This window comes from Amborella trichopoda, chromosome 5 (genome assembly GCF_054954075.1).
Source record: "Amborella trichopoda isolate Santa Cruz 75 chromosome 5, AtrichopodaSantaCruz75HAP2 v2.0, whole genome shotgun sequence".
NCBI lineage: Eukaryota > Viridiplantae > Streptophyta > Magnoliopsida > Amborellales > Amborellaceae > Amborella > Amborella trichopoda.
This window is the reverse complement of record NC_142340.1, coordinates 12,745,382-12,767,264: the sequence shown is the minus strand read 5'-3', so window position 1 is coordinate 12,767,264 and position 21,883 is coordinate 12,745,382. Positions and strand designations below refer to the sequence as shown.

General features: G+C 35.9%; 1 protein-coding gene across 1 annotated transcript; it reads left to right on the top strand.

The window, feature by feature from the left end:
• Positions 1–9,092: 9,092 nt before the first annotated feature.
• HTH (Glucose-methanol-choline (GMC) oxidoreductase family protein) lies at positions 9,093–16,788 on the top strand. Its single transcript, XM_020673222.2, has 5 exons — positions 9,093–9,209; positions 9,293–9,952; positions 12,046–12,428; positions 15,317–15,885; positions 16,646–16,788. Exons 1-5 carry the CDS (start codon positions 9,146–9,148, stop codon positions 16,698–16,700), a joined length of 1,731 nt encoding a protein of 576 aa, XP_020528881.1. The 5' UTR covers positions 9,093–9,145; the 3' UTR covers positions 16,701–16,788.
• Positions 16,789–21,883: the final 5,095 nt, after the last annotated feature.

The window sequence follows — 21,883 nt, the reverse complement described above, 5'->3', positions numbered from 1 at the left end:
TAGATTAGGAGACAAATCATGGAACTAATGGCCACTCGTAACTTAAAAGCTGAAACCTAAACTACAACACTTACCCCTCAAAACGAATTAAAATTTCATAAAACAATCCCTTTCCGTGAGGTGCACAGTGGCATCAAATGGACCAGTTTATGAAGCTAGGAGTGATCGCATGAATTATAAAGTAAATATTAATACATGAGAATGTAAATGTTGGGGTTGGAAAATAACGGGGTTTCCTTGCAAGCATGCTTGTAAAGCCCTTCAAGTAATAAATACGAATTACGTTGACAATTGTGAAGAATATTTCACAATTGTAAAATTCTGTGAAACATATTCTATAGCTATCATGCCATTTACCTTAATCGACATGTCTTGGTGTAGTTTACGTGAAAAGCTTCCTCCAGAGGGAGTAAGAGTACTTCCATGTCACCCAAGGCCCCCCCATGGCCAACCTAAAAGGAAGCGCATCGAGTTACTGAAAGTACCAGTGTGACCTATTCGCTATAGTCAATGCAAATGAACTAGTCTTAACAGGGCAACTTGTAAGCACCCACTTGAAGGCATAAACTTGTACTCAGCTTATTTACTGTGTCTTTTTAATTTGTAGCACCCACTTGAAGGCATATACTTGTATCTAACATGCTGCTTTTTATGTATGCTCAGCGTGAAATCTTGACTCTTGATGTAGTTAGTTGTGAGTTCTTTAGTCAATCAGAAGCATGTGTGATTGAGTTAACATCCATAGTGTTTGACATACTTTATATCCATGCCTGATCATTTCATAAATTTGGGCAATCAGAAGCATACTTTATTAATAGATGTGTTGTGCACATGTAAACTCTAATAATAAAAATAGATTTAGCAATGCAAGACCCAAGACAGTATCTTCAGTTCATCAACTTAGTCCGATCAAAGGGAAAAGGTACGATCGTCTATTTACTTTAGTTCATGATTTACATTCATTAGGTAATTCTTATATTGTTAATAACTATTGTCATTTTTTATTTAACTCCATTTCAAAAGAAAAGCAATTTTCATATTAATGAATCAACTAAGACCTTGGGAAAATGGGAGCTAGATCTACGACATGTTGCTTTGGTTGAAAAACCAATTGAGATCCTTGATAGACATTGGGGTCTACCATATCGATTGCAGTCTATTGATGGCCTTTATAGGGAAGTGGTGCAAGGTGATAAATACCGCACGTTTAACTGTTGGTGAGATGACTCCAACCATGTACGATGTGTGACACATATTAAGGATACATGTGACAGGCGAACCTGTAACAGGCATCAGACCTACAAACTACTGGGCTTTCATCATGAAATATTTGGGAGATTACCCTAACGGTGATATGTTAAGCTGTCTTAAACATACTTGGTTGAGGACGAAATTTGGGAAATTACCAAAATAGCCTACCAAATTAAAATTGCTTCAACACACTCGAGCTCATCTCCTTTATTTAGTCAGCACAACTATATTTGTCTATGCATTTCAAGGATCGACACTTACAAGTTACCTGCAACTATTCTGAGATCTCGATGAGGCAAGCAAGTATGCTTGGGGTGCAGCAGCATTGGCCTTCTTTTACCGCTCTTTATTTAAGGTTGTGGACGGAGATACACATTTTAGTGGATCAGCAACACTACTACAGGTAACTTTCATTATTTTTATAGTCAATATTGATATATTTATAATTCTTTTGGCCTTAAAGTAATTGCTTATAGCCAATGTCTAAACAATCGACGAATCGAACCGGACACGCCCGGTTCGACTCGAGAATCGGCACACCCGTGCTGGTTCCAGCGAAACACGGAGAATTGCCTGTGTCTAGAGAGAACTGGGCGATTCCCAACAGTAAATCGCCTCAGTCATTGTTCAAACACAGGTGAACAGTGTTTTGCGATGGGAATCATCAAATTTTGGCATTTTTTTTATAATTGTTGTGCTTTTTCAGCATGTGAATCGAATATTTCATCTTTTTTATTTAGCTTTTCAACCTTATCATTTGATAAATTGGAGTTGAAATCTTCAATTTCGATCACAAATCAGCGGATTTGTGAAGAACAAAGATTTTTTTTTAGGTTTCTACCATTTCTCTGATTTCAAGCAAAATAGTGCATTATTTTTTGTAAACTCTGAGGGTTATTGATCTTAAGAGTTTTATTTAGAAGAAATTAATCATACATTATGAGTATTTTGGTCCATAACAACTCAGATTTGGATTTGAATCCACTGTTACAAAAAAACAGGTAAGAAGTTTGGTTTTCCGTCATTCAATCAATTGTATTCAAGTTTTTGTAAATAATTTGTTAATATTATAGGGTTTTGATTCCTTATAGTGTTATTTATCATAAAATGTATATAATTAGATCTAATTTGTTCGATTTGAGGTGGATTTTTGAGTTCAAATGATTGATGTCATGTTGGGTCAGCGTTTTTTCTGCTTCTTTTTTTTCCCCCATTCTTTGAATTACAGATGAAATCAGTCACTATTTTATATGAAATAAGAGGGAGATTAGTCGTGATTGTGTTGTTCATCAGAATTGTACACCTTTTGTGTTGATTTTGGTGAATTTGTGGTGGACTTTTGATTTTGAGTCACGGTTTTGTGAAGAACAGTTAGGGGTTTTTTTTTTTTTTTCCTGCCAAACTACAAATATGAGACGAATTAAAGTACTATTATGAATTAATTTAGAGGGTTTTTGAAGGTAATACTGTTATTCAAATAATTTTGGGTATAAGTTGCTAGATTAAGCAATTTTTATTGCTCGATTTTGAATGAAGAGGAGTTGTGGCTGTGTTTTTAGAATGTTTTTTGTTGAGGATCGATTTTTTTGAAAAATCATGATTTTCTAAAAAATTGTAAAAATTGTGACTAGGTTTTGATTATCATGACGAATTAAACTGCATTTTAAAATTTTATTGCTAAATTTTTAGTGCAAAAAAGTGCATGTTGATAGATTATTGACGCAAAACAATACATGTTAAATTTTTAATGCAAAACTGCATTTTTTAAATTTTAATGCATAAAATGTATGTATATGATTGATAAATTTTTTATAATTATATTATCTTGAATGACTATATCGTTGTAAATATTATTTGTGGCATGTATGTATATTCTTGGTATTAACTGTATGAATATCATTGCAAAAAAATCATTGCATGTATGATAATTATATTTATCTTATATTTTTTAATTTTATTATTAAATTTTTAATGCAAAAAATATATGTTGATACATAAATTGTATATATATTCTTGATAATTGAGTTGTAAGCATGTTTGGAGCTTGCATTTTTTATTATATTATCTTGCATTTTTGTAATTCAGATGTACGACTATTTGTGATCATTTTAATTGAGTTGGGATTGTGCCCACTATATCATGGTAAATATTATTTGTGGCATTGTCAAATGACTATATCATTGTAAATATTTTTTGTGCCAAATATACATGTAGTGGCATTATGGACAACTATATTATTGTAAATTTTTTGCTGAATTGTATGCTTTATTGTATTCCATATATGATGATATACTTAATCCATGATAATTATATGATTATCCTTTTATGTGATGTAAATTAAATGGTAAACAGTAGTTCATGCAGGGAAAGAACATATCAATATTCACATATTTATGCAAAAAAATGAAAATTCTTAATGGAGTACCCATATTTCTTATTGGATTCCTAAAAGACAACATTTATAATGAATTTTAATAATTTTTTCAGATTTTTTTTAAGGCTTAATCCTACCGATTCGGCCGATTCCCAATCCTGATCGCCGATTCACTGATCCGGATGGGTTTTTGAGGTGCCCGATCAGGGGCATCAATCTGTTTCTTAAACCATTGCTTCTAGCTATATTTTCACATTCTAGCTTTTTTCTTTTTTTGTAGTGTTGGATCAATAAGCATTTTCCAGCTCTAAGCCGCAAGCCTACAACTATCACCATAGAAATGCTTAGAGCTTGCAAGTGGAAGAAACAACTGCGTAGCAAAGATCCATTAACAGCGTTTGATAACATCTCAATTGACATGGTTAGTGATTTGCTTGTGTGTTTATGTAATTGTAGGTAAATGCAAATACAAATAAGCTATTATTGTGTTATGTTTTTGTTGTAGGTGACTTGGCAACCATATGACGAGTATAGTCCACGAGATACACTAAGTAAAGAAAACACATTATGCCAGTCGTATCTAATATGTTTCAACATTGCATAGTACTATATGTCTGATTGTATACTGCAGTAATTTGGGAAGATGCAAGTGATTCTCGTTGGGTCACCCAAGTGAGATAGGATTGAAAATGTTGGTTTACATCCCACAAGTTAGATTGATGAGTTAAGTACCGAGATACGCGACTGACGGCAACGAGAATGCAACGTTGTCAAAGCAGGCGTGGATAAATATGGAGGAATGCCTACAAAGGAATATATGGCCTAATACAGCATGTTCACTCATAAATATAGAAATACTACCATATGCCCCTCTCGCAATCGCAATCAAATGTATCTCCCCTTGCAGGCCATGATTATAGAAATACTCCCAAGTGCCCCCTCGCAGTCATAATCTCATGTGCCCCCCCTCGCAGGCCATGATGATGAGAGGAGTTTGGTATATTATCTAATTTATGTATTTTATTTTTTATCGACTTAATATGCATTCAAAGTAATTTTCTATTTTGTTTTCCATTGTCTACTTGCAGCGATTAACCTGTATAAGGATGCTACAAGTTGTACTTAGGGGTGAAGTAGTAGCAAGACAATCAATACATTATGTATAGGTAACCCATGATTTGCTATTGCAGGACACTCCTTTGGAGACAAATGTCGAAGAGTGGGTGGAGGGAGATGGTGGAAGCGAGAGAGAGGAGAGAGATGGTGGAGATGATAAAAGTGAGAGCGAGGAGAGAGATGGTGGAGATGACGAAAGCGAGAGCGAGGAGGCAGGTAGTAGAGATAAAGAAAGCGAGATTGAGGAGGGAGATGGTGGAGATAATGAAAGAGAGAACGAGACCGATAAAAAAAATGAGAAGAGAACAAAGAGCAGACAAGAGCAAAAACATCCAAATTCAAGTTGTGTCGGTCTTGCATGAGGAATCAAGACGGAATTTACGATCACAAAAAGAGGGAGATGTCTAGGCAGAAAGGACTAGGGAGGAACCTGATGTAGAGGGAAAAGGTATTGCAAGCTAGCAAAAAAAATGGCTAAAACGAAGAAAGTGATTGACATGTATTTTTTAGATGATATTCGAATATGTAATTTGAAAAGTGACTAATGCAAGTTGCAAAGGCTATGAACCTTATTTTGAGTTGTATTTTTCAATTGATATGTATTTTTGAGTTTGATATATATGTTTGAAACCTATGTTAAGTAGTGAGTGTCTAAGAGTGAAATGTCCATTCTTTTTGTAGAATTGAAGCCACTCTATTATAACAGCCAGCTTATGAAATGTCTCATTCCAATAGATTTTTGAACTTTGAAGTGGCCAGTCTTCTTCTTACTGTTGGAATTGTTGAATGTTAGTTGTGTAGCTGAGACACTTTCCCAAGGTTTCTTTTGCCCTTACAATCACTTTTAGACATTAGTTGTCAAAGACATCAGTCCTCAAATTTGATGGCTCCCTGGTGTCACAAATTCGAGAAAATGTTATTTTGAAATTTAGTCAATGCCAAACTTACAACTACTCAACTTAATATCCACATCATTGTTAGAAAACCCAGGCGATCTAACCGCTAACCACCCAGTTAGATCGAAACCAGTTAGTGACCGGTTTCGATTTTGGGTGGTTTTGATGATCAATCGGTATTTTAAAAAAAGAAATTCAAAAGAATGTATATAAATTCTCAAAAATAAGGAATTTGGTTTGTAATGTATTTTTAATATTCTTTATATTATATTAAAGATTAAAATTTGTTTTTGTCGTTAATATTCACTTTAATTCAAAAATCGATTCATTAAAATCTATTTTTTTGTTAATTTTCAACTTTATTTTAATATGTTTTGTTTTAATCATTCTTTATATCCTTTTCATATTTTACTAGATTTTGTTTGTATCTTTTTAATTTTTTCAGCACTTTTTTGACCATTCGAGACTTGACCAGTTATAGTTGAATTGGCCGGTTTATCGGTTAGACAGGTTAAACTGCTTCTGAGCCCATATCTGGTTAACCATTCCGATTTGATTTTACGAACACTGATCCACATACAGTAATTCGTGATCTCGTTGTACTAAAAATAAATGATTTCCTTATATATTTTTACCGCTGGTGGAAGCAGATAGGCAAGATAATCTGGCAGGACTAGAAATCCTTTTGGCGCACAAATATAACATCCATACCATCCACAAAAAAGAATCATTCCCACCCTAAATCAAGCGGCTGTGGTTTGTGGCACACAAATAATAGTATAGTACCCCACCGCCACCTCATTTCCCACTTGGAAGAGTAAGTATTTGGCTACCAATTCCCCGATGACCACTAGTATCTCAACACCTGTCCAAAAAAAACCAAAAAACTCATATGGTCCCCACGCGAGACTACCTAGGACAGGTACAGTTCGAGAGAGAGAGTGAAGAGGAGAGAGAGAGATGTACGTGGTGGTGATTAATGCGGTTTCTCGTGGTGAGCGATTGGAATTTGAATATGTACATGTGGATGTGGAGTAAACAGTAAAATCAGCCATAAATCAGCCATTACAACTATGCTGTTACACATGTTATTTATTTACAGCCCTTGCACAGTGAAAGAGAGAGAAGAAAGAGAGCTATGAAGCTTAGAGAGAGAAAACACAGAGAATTCTGTTACCTGTGTGTCATGTCAGCTTCTGTGCTCAAAACAATGGAGCAAAGCGTGTCCTCTGCTGAGAGAAAGAGAGAGAGAGAGAGAGAGAGGAGAATTCTGATACATGTGTTGACGTTTGAACTTAGAACAAAGAAATTCCTTTTCACAAAAATCATGACTGCACTGTTCTAACTTGGCACTGCTAATGAATGTGTAGACTCGGGCGAGTCAACTCAGATTCGTCACCGTGGTGAGAGTATTTTTTAATTGGGTTGTTTTGGGGATCCTAAAAGAAATTTAAATATAAAAAAACCTAAACGAAAAGAAATTTATTTATAATATTTATTTCTTTTCTATAGTTTGGGCAGAGATTGAGTGTTTTTATAAGGAATACTTATTTTTACATTTTTTCTTCTTTTTTTATTATTTTAAAATGTTTTGTTAGTAAAACCATTTGGTGGTGTGGATCCTTAAAGTGCTCAACATTTTTAGACATTAAAATACTTTTGAATTGTAATACAAAATTTTTCAAGTATTTTTTGTCATTTAGAAGGGTAGAATAGATATTTTTATAAGAAAAATAGCGGCATTCTATTACTAGTTAAAACAATTAATGCATCTTATGGGTGATGACACACACATCATATCGATGATGTCATTGTCCACTATTGTTAATAAATGATTTTATTTTTACTAATAATTTCTAGTTTACTCTTGACTAATTACTTAAAATACCCCTAAACAAAAAGTTACTATACTATAGAATAAGGGTATCTAAATGTCTAAAAATATTGAGCACTTTAAGGGTCTACATCACAAGTGGTTTAGCCTAACTAAACCCATTTTTAAATGGGACTTACAAAAAGGCTATTTATATTTTATATATGGAGGTTATTTTTTTGATGTCAAAATGGATGGCTTAGGGTGAGTAACAAAATTGGAGAAATTTTTTTAGAACTCTACATCTATTCAATGATATTCTTACAACTACCCGTTTTGAAATTTAAAAGACAACAATGATTGTGACTTTCATGTATAAAAAATAAATGGTAGACAGTCCTTTCACTGCTTTTTTAGATCTATTTTATTTAAAAACATGGTTTCTATGCAGCTAGCCCACATATTGTAGTTATACTGGCTTGGCAATACATATATTTTTTAAATAAAATTTTATCTTAATTTTTAGAGAATATATAATCTTTAACATGGAGATCATGAATATGAAAAAAATAAATTGAAAACTAAAAATAATAATCATATTAAGAAAATATTTGGACTATTAGTTACAATTGATTTTAGATGGACCACCTATTTGCATCCATCGATGAATGCTTTATTCCTATGGCCTGCATATTGTAGAAATGTGGTCCAGCCCATGAAACAATTTTCCTTTAATTAAATGTATTTTACACAAATTTTTCCTATTTTTGAAATCACGTTTTGTTTTTTATTACTTTTTAGCTTGGCAGGACTCAGCCCGAGTCACTTGGCTTGGGTATGGGCCAGACACGGGCCGAGTGACTCAGACTCATCCCGCGTCTCTCAACTCGCGCATGGGCCGAGTTTCATCCCCGACTCTGCTAAATTAGCACTACTAATGAAACAAACCACCGAAGCAAAACCCAGACTAAATGTGGATGGTGCAACACCATAAACATCCATTAATGGCTACCAACTCAACACACGTTCCCATTTCGTAAAAACATAACCCATTAAAGAATTCCCCATTTTTATAAACAAGAAAGAAGACCAACATAGGGAAATTATTTCAATTAATGCAATAAACAATTTAGAATTTCACATTGTTCATTGATTAGGTCAGAAGGAGGTTATCTCAAAACAATCAAAAATTAGAAAGATAACAAAATCAAGGAATCAATGAAGCAAACATTAGCTTTGTTAAACTTTGAAGAAACTATCTTAGGAGAGAGAAGAATAAAGAAACGAGCATTGAATGAGAACAGCCTAATAACGTAGCCATTTAAAAAAATGTTTCCTTCTCCACCTGCAAATTTAGGTAGTTTAGATCTGTCATGCCATTTTTGGAATGCATTTGCAAGCTGTAAACTGTTGCAGAGAGAGAGGAGAGAGAGAGAGAGAGAGAGAGAGAGAGAGAGAGAGAGAGAGAGGTTCATGTGCAATTTGATGGCCATGTTTTCCTACTCCAACCGCTCATTCATTTCAGTCATAAATGTTACTTCTGGTTTTGGTTCCTCCCCTCTTAACTATGTGGTGAATCAGAACTACCCCATTTTCCTCTTTCATCGTCCATATAATGAAGAACCACCAGCAATCCATGGCCACCCCACCCCTGATTGCTTCTAGGGTTTCCGAGAGACAGAGAGAATACTGTCTATGAAGATGGGTCTCTTACTGAAGATCACTGTGTGCCTCATCTTACTTGCGGGATTCTCAAAAGGTTTGATCTTTTCCCTTCTCTCTCTCTAGCTACCCATGTGCATTGCCCCTCTCTCTCTGGACTAACTTTCACTTCCATTGCAGGCTACGACGCGAAGTATCGATTTGTGAAGGAATCAAGCACCATTGCGAGACACCCGAATGCGAGATACGACTACATAATCGTTGGAGGCGGCACAGCAGGGTGCCCACTTGCAGCCACTCTCTCACAAAACTACAGTGTCTTACTTCTAGAGAGAGGAGGCTCCCCTTATGGCAACATGAACATTTCTCTGCTCCAGAACTTCCACATCTCACTAATGGACGCCTCTCCGGATTCACCAACGCAGCCATTTGTCTCGACAGATGGAGTCATAAATGCCAGAGCGAAAGTTTTGGGGGGAGGGACCTGCATCAATGCTGGTTTTTACACCAGAGCTAGCCCTGAGTATGTGAGAAAAAATGGGTGGGATGGGAAGCTTGTTAATGAGAGTTATCCATGGATTGAGAAGCAAATTGTGCAGAAGCCAAGGGTGAAGCCATGGCAGGCTGCTCTGAGAGATGGGTTGTTGGATGCAGGGGTTCATCCCTTTAATGGCTACACATATGATCATATTTATGGGACTAAGGTTGGGGGATCAATATTTGATGAGAGGGGGTTCAGGCACACTGCTGCTGATCTTTTGCAGAGAGCTGATGCTTCTAATCTCAAGGTCTTGTTGCATGCCACTGTGAAGAGGGTTGTCTTTAGGAATAGGGCTAGAGGTGCCTCTCTCCCTCTCTCTTTCTCTCTCTCATATTGATAATTGAGTGATTTACATAAGGGTCCAAAATTCCTTTTTAAAATACAAAAAACTCTATTTATAGTTGAAAATTACAAAGAAGGTAAGTCCACCCAACATTTTTATTTGTCCAAAATTGTATTATTATTATTTTTCCCGTAGGGAACTACCTTAGAGCTTGGGGCGCTACTAAAGAAAAAACTAAAAAAAAATTAAAAAATACAATTCAGACCGAGGATTACATCCTCTGAAAGATAATTTTGAAAAAAAAAAAACAAAAACAAGTTGATTGATCTTCTATATAATTTTTACCTATAAATATTTGTGTATTTTAAAATAAATTTTAAGATCCGTATGTAAATCACTCCCGATAATTTACGCTCACTTTTCTCATTAACTCTCTTCATTCTCTCTCTCTCTCTCTCGCATAATCTCATGAAGACATAATGCGACAGTTCATTTTGAAGCGTTTTTTGCTTTTAGATTGAAAGTACATAAAGAATATAAATTTGACATTAATATACTGCCAAAACTTTATGAAAAGGGCCCCGGTCGGCCAAAGTACATGGCGGACCGAAGGGCGCATTTCTCGTTATGCTTATAATATGTCTCCTTGTGTTTTTCCTGGTCACACATCCCAACCAATATTTAGGCGAGGGGCCCATCTCTCTTATTTCCATTGGTCAGAAAGTCCTACCCGCAAAATAATTAAATATGGTCAACTATCTCCCTGTCCAACCAAAAATGATCTACTCATTTTCTTAAAATGTGAGAATGGTCCTTAGCCTCTTAAATACTTCATATCACATAGTCCCTTGTTGATTATATTTTTTTCTTAAGAGACAAAGAAATTTAGGCAATGTTTATTTGGGCAATGTTAAAGTTTGGTAGATAGAATTGTTTGTTTTCCTTTTTGGGTGAGGTTTGTATAAGGTTGCCTCCTTATAGTGTACAAGTAAGGTGCATATCTAAAATTCGTTTAGAGATGTTTTGGTGTCGGGAACTTTATTTGGACATCTATTTTCATCCTTGGTTAAGAAATTTAAAATCGTAAAAATGATAGAGTAAATCAAGAAACATTTGAAAATTTTGAAAATAGATCGTCCGGATAATTTGTTGCAAAATGTACTATTTTTTGGACTTGAATTCATGTTCGTGCACCTGAAGGATGAGATGATCAATTAGAAGGTTCTACAAGCCCGGAACACTCTCTTATGTTTGATTTTCAAGATGCACATTACTTCAATAATATAAGATTGCAACGTTATAATAAATTTTTTTATTTTTGTTTTCTAACAAAGTGGTAGTTATTGTAGCAACACATAAACTTTCTCAGCCTTGAAGAACTATGCATCTTTGTGAGAACCGTAGCTGGATACCCATTAAGCATGAAGGAAAAAATGTTTGACAGGGCTGCAGGCCTATCAAACTAAATAAATCATCTCATAACTCATTCAAAATTGCTAGTCAGGCATTGAAAAACCTTTACATCCATCATCTCAACTAGAATATTATGGTTGAGTAATAAAATTTTGAATGAGTAATGAGGTTAGAAAAACCTTTACATCCATCATCTCAAATAGAATATTATGGTTGAGTAATAAAATTTTGAATGAGTAATGAGGTTAGATAATGGATGTAAAGGCTATTATTACTTATGGATGAGCAACTTTGTTATCTAGACCATCTTTTTTGCTCTAAAAATAGGTGTTCACAAATTTGCAAGATCCGTACTATTTTTTTAGTTTCAAAATTTTTGCCTTTGTTAGAAATTGATTCGAGTCAGCATAGGGATTTTCGTCGCCGAAAGTACTTTCCTGATGAGGATTTGAGGTGAAGCTTTATTTTGTTTTCATAAAGCCTAGGCCTTCTAGAAACCTCATCCAAGTATGAAAACACTTTTCCAAGCTAATGAAAAAACGGCCCCAATGATTAAACTTTCCCGGACCCCGGGAAAGCTCTTCCACAAGAAACAAAGATGCCCCAAACTTGGGCATACATGACACCTAATTCTTTTTCCTCAACTCTCACCTATTTCTTTTTACTCAACTCTGATGAAGTCTACAATTTATGCAGGTGAGAAGCCTGCGGCAGTGGGAGTCGAATTCATCGACGAAAAAGGGGTGGACCGCAAGGTATTTGTAGCCGAGGACTCCGGAGAGGTCATAGTATCAGCAGGGGCAATAGGAAGCCCCCACTTGCTTTTGCTTAGTGGTATAGGCCCAAGACATGAGTTGAAGAGATGGAGAATTCCTGAAGTCCTGGATCAAGATAATGTGGGGGAGGGGATGGCAGATAACCCCATGAATTCAGTTTATATACCCACAAAGAGGATGGTGGAGCATTCTCTGATACAAACTGTGGGGATCACAAAGGTGGGTTCATTCATTGAGGCCTCTAGTGGCTTTGGCCAGTCTTCTGATAGCATCAAGTGCCACCATGGTATCCTGTCAGCAGAGGTGAGTGCCCTAATTTTTCCTCTCCTTTGGAATTCCATTTTCATAGATTGAAGGGCTTTGGAATTTTGCCTCAAGGTTAAGTCCTTCAATCTAGGTTAGCATGTGAAACTAAAAAACTTCCAGAATTTATTGAAGGGTAGGGGTAGCAACAAGCCGGGTCCGACTGGATCCGGACCTGGACACGAATAGTGTTCAAGTCTAGGTTTTGGACCTAGACCCGATCCGTCGGGTCCAAATATTGGACCCATATCCGGACCCAAGGACGGGTCTATCTGTTCGGTCCCGAGTCTGGTAAGATCCATTGCCAGCCATAGCTATTCTCCACTTCAATTCCAAACATTGGCCACTAAATATGAGCGTGTACAGTATAGTCCTGCAAAAAATATGAAATCTTTTGATAAAAGTAATTACCTTTGCAATGTAAGCAGAGGGACCTCACTTGTTTAACATTTACCTCAAACCCACGTGGTTCATAATGAGGACCTGGTTAGGGTCATGCCTCTTGTTTAACTTAAACACAGTTTTAGCAGCGGAGGACATATGTAAGTGTGGTCTCTGGAAAATTCTTTTTGACTTAAACTTTCAGTAATCTCCACTATTATCTTCTATAAAACATGGGTTTTGCATTGTCTTGTGCGCTGAAAAAGTATGGATCTACAACAGAAAAAGTTTAAATTGTTTCTATCTCTAACTATAACATTTTAAACTACAAAAGGGCTCCATCAAGCATATCTATTACTGTATGGAAATATCGAAAATGGACTGTCCGGATAATTTGTTGCAAAATGGACCATTTTTATAACTTGAAAACTCTTTTCTTCTCCAAATCTATACATCTCTGCGAGATGTATAGATTTTAGAGGTGCACCTTAATTTTACATTTTAGAAAGATTTTAGAGGTGCACCTTAATTTTACATTTTAAGGTGTCAATTTTATATAAACTTTTTCTTTTACCCAAGTTAAATGAAACTTTTAAAAGGCAACTTTCTTGTTAATTAGGATAATTAGAAATCTTTGGTTTGTAGATCTTACTTTTAGAAATAAGGTTAAAATGTTCTATATTATTAATTTTAGTTGAATGATATAGGTTTAATGTGTCTTTTAAGACAACATTAAAAAGTGGAAGATCCTTACAGCGTAAAATCTACACCGTCTAAATAAAATAGACATGGATCACTAGAACTTTACTTCAGCAAATAATCCAATAAAGTTCAAACTTATACAAACTTTTTCCAACCCGTATTTTGACCCTTCCCCAAAGCAGTTAGAATTAACTAACATTTGATTTTGATTATTCGTATTTCCACGAGCCACAAGCATGGATAAGATTTTGCGCTACTAATAATGGTGTACAAGTTGATGTCCCCTCGTGGGTGTAAAAGGACTTTGACACTTCAATTTGTGTTTTCTTGGGTCGTGTCTCCCACCCAGTTATTGTCTTCTCTTCTTAAATTTAAAAGCTCGCCTTGCCTATTTTAAAGGGAAAAGTTTAAAGGGAAAAGTTTATATAGAGCCTAGGCTCTAAACAATCAAATTAGATCCTGCCTCAAAAATTTCACTGGAAGATGTTGTTTTGATACCTAAATATCTTCAAATTTATCATCTCGATATCAAGATGCGTGGACTTGAGAAAAAAAATATATTTCAAGTTTTGGAACTAGTGCATGTTATAATGCAGGTTCTAAACAATCAAATTAGAGCCCACCTCCAAATAGTGTCGAGAAATGTGGTTTTAATACCGGAAAACTTCGACTAGCCTTAAAATATATTTTTGTTTTTAATGATAAAATTTAAAGCTTCAAAAATAACGTGGATCAAGCAGATCTATGAAAACTTGAATAACTTAAAAATTGACGGTCCAAAAATGCGTCATAAGATGCACTATTTCCAAAACTTAAAATTCATTTTTTTCTCTAGTCCATGCTTCTTGATGTCGAGATGACCGATTTGAAGATAGTTGGGCATCAAAACAACCTTATCTGGTGAAATTTTTGAGGTAGGCTCTAATTTGATTGTTTAGAGCCTAGGCTCTATATAAAGTTTTCCTATTTTTAAAATAACAATGATGATGTTGGGCCAGTTTGAGCCAAGCCCGGGTGGGGCTGAACTCGCTATGCACAAAAGCCTAGTAGCTGATCCGGCCGTTAGGTAGCACCAATGAATTAAAAATGTCAAACCAGATTGGAACTGGTCGATCTAGATCGAGAATCGTCGAGGCAAATTGGTTCCCGCTAAATATCGAGAACATGCCAGTTGAACCCCATGAGACAGCCGATTCTAGTTAGTTCTATGATGGTTCTATCGGAGAACCCCTCGGATGCTCCACTTTTTTATTTTTAAAATTTTTTAATGACCAGTTCGGTAAACCGGATCTGCGATCTATCGAACCGGATTGGAAATACTAATAGCACTATTATGACACCATGGAAACCTAGAAACCCAAGAATTTATTGTACATCTCTTAGGACGACCTGAAGTAACAGAATGGTCTCAAGCTAAATAGTTAGGATGCAAGAGCTCCACAATATGATGTTTTGAATTTTATTCATACCAGAGGCAGGGAACTCCTTATCAATTGAACTACCAAAAAAAACAAAAACAAAAAGGCCTTGCAAGCAAAGCTTGTAATGGAACAAGGCTGTTATAGGGTGAGAAGCACATAGATGTGCAAGGCTGTTATAGGGTGAGAAGCATATAGATGTGAGTTCCTTATGGTAGATAGGGCAGAATAGATCAGAGTTGCTTATGGTGTTTAGGTCCGAGAATCAATACAATATTTGAGCGCGTTCCATTGTATTCCTCACTTCAAGAACACAAAATCCCCCTCCTGTTCATGTCAAAGAGCCCCAAAACTACCTAAGAAAAACTCTTCGTTGTTGGATTGCAGATAGGACAGCTCTCAACTCTCCCTCCTAAGCAGAGGACCAAGGAGGCCATTGAAGCCTTCATCAGGAACAAGCAAGACCTTCCTAGGGAGGTTTTCAAGGGTGGGTTTATACTTGAAAAGGTCGTCGGGCCTCTCTCTAAGGGTCATCTCACGCTCAACAGTACCGACATCCGAGCTAATCCTGTAGTCACCTTCAACTACTTCAGCCATCCTGAGGACCTCAGACGATGCGTTAGTGGCATCCAAATGATATCAAAGATCGCGAGATCGAAGAGCGTGGTTCTGTTGACACAGAATGATGACTACACTATGCAAAAGCTGTTAAACCTAAGTGTGGTGGCTAATGTCAACCTCATTCCTAAGCACCCTAATGATACTAAGTCCCTAGCCCAGTTTTGTAGGGACACAGTGTTAACCATTTGGCACTACCATGGTGGTTGTCAAGTAGGCAAGGTAGTGGACAGTGACTATCGGGTACTTGGCGTGGAGCGCTTGCGCATCATCGATGGCTCTACATTTCTTGCATCTCCAGGGACGAATCCGCAGGCGACTGTCATGATGCTCGGCAGGTTAGGATCAATTACTGTTGTCTTGGAAAAAAACATTATTTGGAATAATATCTAATAATAATAATAACAACAACAAGAACAACAACAACAACAACTCGTTTGGCAATGTAGATCTGATATGCCTTTCAAAATAGTGTCAAAAAGTAATGCATCTTTTAAGATAGTATCAAATCTGCATCGTAAAAATAAAATAAATAGTGTAGATTACTACAACCCTATTTTTATAAGAAAGTTTGCAACCTTACATAAATTTCCTTTCAAAAAATATTTTGAGTTCTTCAATACACAGCTCTAATCATTCTTCAAATTGATGGTCCTTATGCCATTGGACCAAATCATTTACTAGTTTTTTAAAATAAGTGAATTTTTATATGAAAAAATATACAATGAAACCATTTACCTTTGGTATAAGGTGGTCATAATTCATCTTGACCTTTGGATGTGAGATTGAATGGCTGCATTTCTTCCAATGACTAAAAATTAAAAGAAATTTTCTCAAAATTTGTGATACACCTAAGCTATCAGATTTTAGATCAGATGGTTATAACTAATTGTACCTCCTTGTATTAGAGGTAAATGGTCTCATTGTATACAATCCTTTTTTATATTACCCATATTTTTCGAGGTTTCTATAATCCCATTCCAAATTTTTTATTCTTTTATACTCCTAAATTTTCATCTGAGTTAGTTTAGTAGACTTCGCAATTTCTCTTAGCCCATATATCGGATTGTGTTCTGGTGCATTTTTCATTGTTTGCAGATACATGGGGGTGAAGCTTTTGAGAGAAAGGCTAGGAGCAAGAGCAGGAGTTTAGCAGAGTGTGCCCTAATTACCTCTTAGTCGGAAGCTACTAGCTTTTTGTCTTCATAACCTTTTTGCTTCAAGGAAAAAGTAAACAAAAAGAGCGGGACAAGCTTCCGCGTATCATACTATTAGATATATGATTTTTGGAAGGGATAGGCAAGTGTAATCGTGATGATGAGTCCCATCAAGGATATGGAGTGGGTCCTTGAAGGATAGGCAAAGATTCAGTGTAAAAATATCAGTCTAATAAATGTACCTATTTGTTTTCTCATACATTATGGAGAGTTAAGACAGCATGTGATCGTGCTTTTCACACTTCAAAAAAAAAAAATAGATCCTTCAAGTATAGAGAGAAGGAAAAGTGTGCAAAAAGGCTGTTCATTTTTTTTTTTAGTATAATGTGGCCGCAATCATTTTTATCTCTCAGAATTCAAATCTAATGATTATAAATGTGTCATTGACTAGACCCAATGTTGGAAAAAAAAAATTCGAATTTCATGACTCTAAACCATCCAATTTGATATTTAATTGTTAACAGGGATTCTGACCTCCTTCAACTTGGGCTTACCGAATTGACAACCTTCTCAAATAAAACAACTGAGGCCTCCAAGAGTTCTCTCCTTTGTTCACTCTCTTCTCAATTCTAGCTGTCTTGGACTTTGAAGACCCAACCTCACAAGCCCACTCCACCTAGCCACAATGGTTACAGTATTCTAGGCTCTCATATCTCATCTGCCACCATAACAACTAGCACTCGTTCCCTCTTCAACTTGGACTTGCCACAATTAAGCCCATTCTTAAAATTGAGCAACCAATCCTTCTGGACCATAGTCCTAATGTCCAACATAAGAGATACAAATTCTTCACGGACTCGTTCGCCAAGCCCGTCGATTGAAACTTTTTTTAATGCCTCAGAAGCTACCCGAGCCACATTTCCTGGCAAGGACTTACCCGTAAAGTCGTGATTCAAGGCTTCCAAGTGATCACATTAGGCCTTGAAGTATCCTTAACCTACATCCTCCACTAGAGCTGGGCATTTCTACCGCATATGTCAACTTAATCTTCTTCATGGGCATGAACAACCTCAAAATACTGGTCCATGTCCTGTAAGAAATCTTTAACACCTGAAGGCCCCTCACGATGCCCTAGGCTATGGCATTCTCACTATCTAAGAGTCCAGCCCACCTATGGTGCTCCACAAGGCGTTGTAGACATGGGTGATGTCCTCTTACAGGATCATAACTCGCCTTGAAGGAACATAAAAATACTTCGAAGTTGTCGTCTATGAGCCATCCCATACGAGCATTACGAGCTATATTTTTCCTCAATATTGCCTACTAGGATTACGAACCAAGCCTTCAAGAGGGTGAGCTATGCACCAACAACCCCGTACATGAACCTCTCTAGGTCAATGTCCCAAACAAGAGGTTTACACAATAACGAGATGGCCCATAAATTAAGCCATGTAAAAATGGATATGACCCCTATCACCTAGTCTGACACTTGCACTAACTTGTCCCCGACCCTCAATCACTGCTATATGACTCTCTGTTAAGTAGGCTAATAAGGGTCGGGTCAATTTACTCTATGGGACATTACTACCAATGCGTGTCAATTCCAACACGCATATGATGGAGTATGGCTATTATGGTCTCATGACCACCATAGTGTTCATGGTCTCTCTCTTACCTTCTATTTTAAATCTATTTAATTTAATTTATTTATATTATATACTTGTTATAATAGTCTCATTGCAATTAAATCCTTTGACTATCTTTTATGGAAAATTTTATTCTATTTCTTTCTTTTTCTTAACCACACATCTATGATATTCTAACAGTCATATTAAACCAAGCGTTTTTCTTTGGGGTAAGAGAGAAAATGATACAAAAATGAAGGCTTAGCTATTGATATGGGCATAGAGAAATCTTGACCATTTGATGCAAAACATGTCATATGTAGCAAGGGGATAAGCCCCAATGCTTATAAAAATGGCTCACTCACCCATTATAGCATTCAAATAAAAATCTCAGAGTCATTGCCCATCTCTCTAGTAATTCACAAGCTTTACAGCGAAGTTCCGTTTTCCATATCTATCTTTCTCTCTCTCTGTCATTTTCAATCGATTTTTTTTAATTATTTTTCAACACTGGTATCTATATTTTTTTGTTGGGGGTTCTAAACTTACCAAGCACAAATCAACTTGTTTCTCTATCTTATCGGGTTCACCATTGGGGTTACACTATTGGCCTTAACAATACTCTACGGATTTGCGCACCATTGGTAGTTTTTTTTTCCATTCATCTATTCTCTCTCTAAGTCTCTGCTATTCGCTACTAATATCGTCTCCCTCCCATGTAAAAGAAAGCTTATTGGGTCTATACTCCACTCTCTTCCTCTTTTCAACCATATAAGAATTGTTACCTCCTCCGATTGTTTTTTGCACAAACAGGGACTTCATCACCAAAGACATTCCAGACAAATAAGTAACATTTCCTTCTCTGTTCAATTTAGGCAAATTTCTTTTTCCTAGTACGGGAACTCGAGCCTTATTTGGGAGCTAAAAATCATATTTTTTCTTTGCACGACTCTTTTTTTTTTGGGCTGTCACGCCAACCCTTTGCCAAAAAGGGCCAGAACCATCTAAAGCACAACAAGCCCTTATCATTCGAAATTCTTTTGTGGCCATCATCTGCTGCTCCACTTGATGAGATCTGCGACCCATCATCGACTAAAAGGGTGCTGGTATCATCATTTAAAAAATCAGTAAATCGTCCATTGAGAAAGTGGTCAGTTGATTTAAACCTTGTATTTTGTTGATATTCCTATTTTTCTTTGATAGCATGGCTGGTAGACTGGTGATGAGTGTACGATTTAAAACTGAAAAACTTAATGGGTCAAACTTCAATATGTGGAAAAAAAAATGAACTATATATTGATTAGTAGAAGATTGACTATATTTTGACTTCTACTAAACCTGAATTTGATTTAAACCCCTCTGGTCATAGTAGAACAGAACTTGCGAAATGGGAAAGGGATGACAAATTAGCAAAACCAACATTACTTACTTTTATAGAGGAGGATTTAATAAGAGTTTTTAATATTATGAAACATCCAAATTAATGATGCAATCTTGATTGAAAAATATAGATCTGCATCTGAAATCCATATTCAACTTTTGCTTGAGAAATACAATTTATGTAATATGAGGAAAAATAAACATGTGGTAGAGCATGTTAACAAAATGTTTGTTCCTGCTAAAGACCTTGCTGCGACAGGAAACATCATTTCCAATCATATGCAAGTGTCAACGGTATTGAATAATCTCCCACAGTCATGGGAACCTATAGTCATTGCTCTTAATCACTCATCCCAAGAAATTATCATGCTGAACTTAGCCATAGACATGAGTACAGAGGAAGAAATAAGAAATAAAAAGGGAAAGGCAGACTTGCACTTTTCCCAAAATTCCTCTAAAGTGACTACCCTAGATGTTACAACAATCAAAATAAGAAGAAGTGATTTAAAGGAAAGGATAAGGTTTTCAAACCACACTGAGGAAATACCTACAATAACCCGCCAAAATGTTACAACTGCGGAGAGATATGGCATATTAAACCTAAATATCCAAATAAAATTATTTCCAATAATGACTACCGCAGGAACAATGGACAAAGGAGCAATCACAAGAATAACAATAAATTCAACTTAGTTTGTGTGGTCTCTGAATCTATAGGGACTGATCATGATATGAGAGAATAGTGGGTGGACTCTACATTGACCATACATGTTTCAAAAACTAATTATGGTTTTGTTGATTTGAAGGAAGTCTAAAGCGGTGACTAGCGGATACACATGAGAACTGACACCTTTTGTGATGTGCTAGGTGCTGGCACATACAAGCTAGAGTTGCGTGGAAATGTAAATTTCCTCCTCACTAATACTTTGTATGCGCCTAATATGAGGCGCAACCTTATTTTTGTCCCTAGGTTAGATGAAAAGGGTTATAAGATCTGAGAAGGTATCTATTGGGCAACATGGTCGAGTTTGTATTTGGGAGAGAGAGAGTTGAAAATTTGTGTGGTCTAAATGTTCTTATATCAATGTGGCTAAAAATGATGCATGTAAATGGCACTTAAGATTATGACATATTAATAAAAATAAAATGCAAAAATTAGTAAAGAGATAATTAATACCAAATCTTAAAGAAATTGAGTTCCAAACTTGTGAACTATGCCTATCAAGAAAAGTGTCTAGCAAACCATTCCCTAAAAGACAAAAATCACAACAATTACTTAACATAATCATCCACTAAGATATATGTGGACCATTGAATGTTAAAACACATAGAGGTATGGAATATTTTATAACCTTCATAGATGATTACTCTAGGTATGAATATATATACCTAATTAGTAAAAAATATGATGCTTTAAAATATTTAAAGAATATAAGACAAAAGTGGAAAATCAATTAGGAAGACATTTAAAAATTTTAAGGACCGATATGGGAGGAGAATACACCTCATAATTATTTAACGAATTTTATGGAGATTATAGTATAATGCATCAAACGACCTTACTATAGGACTTTAATGGAAATGGTTAAATCTATGATGGGTCATGCCAACCTAGCTCAAAATTTGTGGGGGGAAGCCATTAGTACAACTGTGTTCATTTTAAATAGAGTGTCCACCAAGTCTATCCCCTTATGAATTTTGGATATGAAGAAAACCAGACCTAAGTATATTAAAAATTTACGGATTACCTGCACATGTGCTTATCCAACATCACCAAATAGACAAACTCCACAGTAAAACAAATAAATATTTATTTGTAAGTTATTGTGATAACTCTAAGGGATACAGGTCTATGATCATGACAATAGGAGTTTAATTGAGAGTAGGGATGCCCATTTTCTAGAAAATCTAAATAACAAAAAGAATAAAAATAAAGAGGTTGACTTATTTGAAGAAGAAAACAATAAAGATCAAGGCCATCCCATGGATCTTATACCAACAAACGATAGATAAACCTAATTGAGTCCCCTAACCTAGCTAGAAATCAAAGGTCTAGATCTCTTCCTTTATTCTTAAATGAGGATGAGATACATGAACCATGTACTTATAGTAAAATCATCAATTCACCTAAATCATCTGAATGGGTCAATGTTATGGATGATGAAAATTAACTC

Bases quoted from the DNA above. Each gene is read 5' to 3' on its own strand.
- HTH (XM_020673222.2), top strand. From the start codon at position 9,146: ATGAAGATGGGTCTCTTACTGAAGATCACTGTGTGCCTCATCTTACTT. The intron at 9,210-9,292 runs GTTTGATCTTTT...CTTCCATTGCAG, and splicing joins ACTTGCGGGATTCTCAAAAG to GCTACGACGCGAAGTATCGA. The intron at 9,953-12,045 runs GTGCCTCTCTCC...CAATTTATGCAG, and splicing joins CTTTAGGAATAGGGCTAGAG to GTGAGAAGCCTGCGGCAGTG.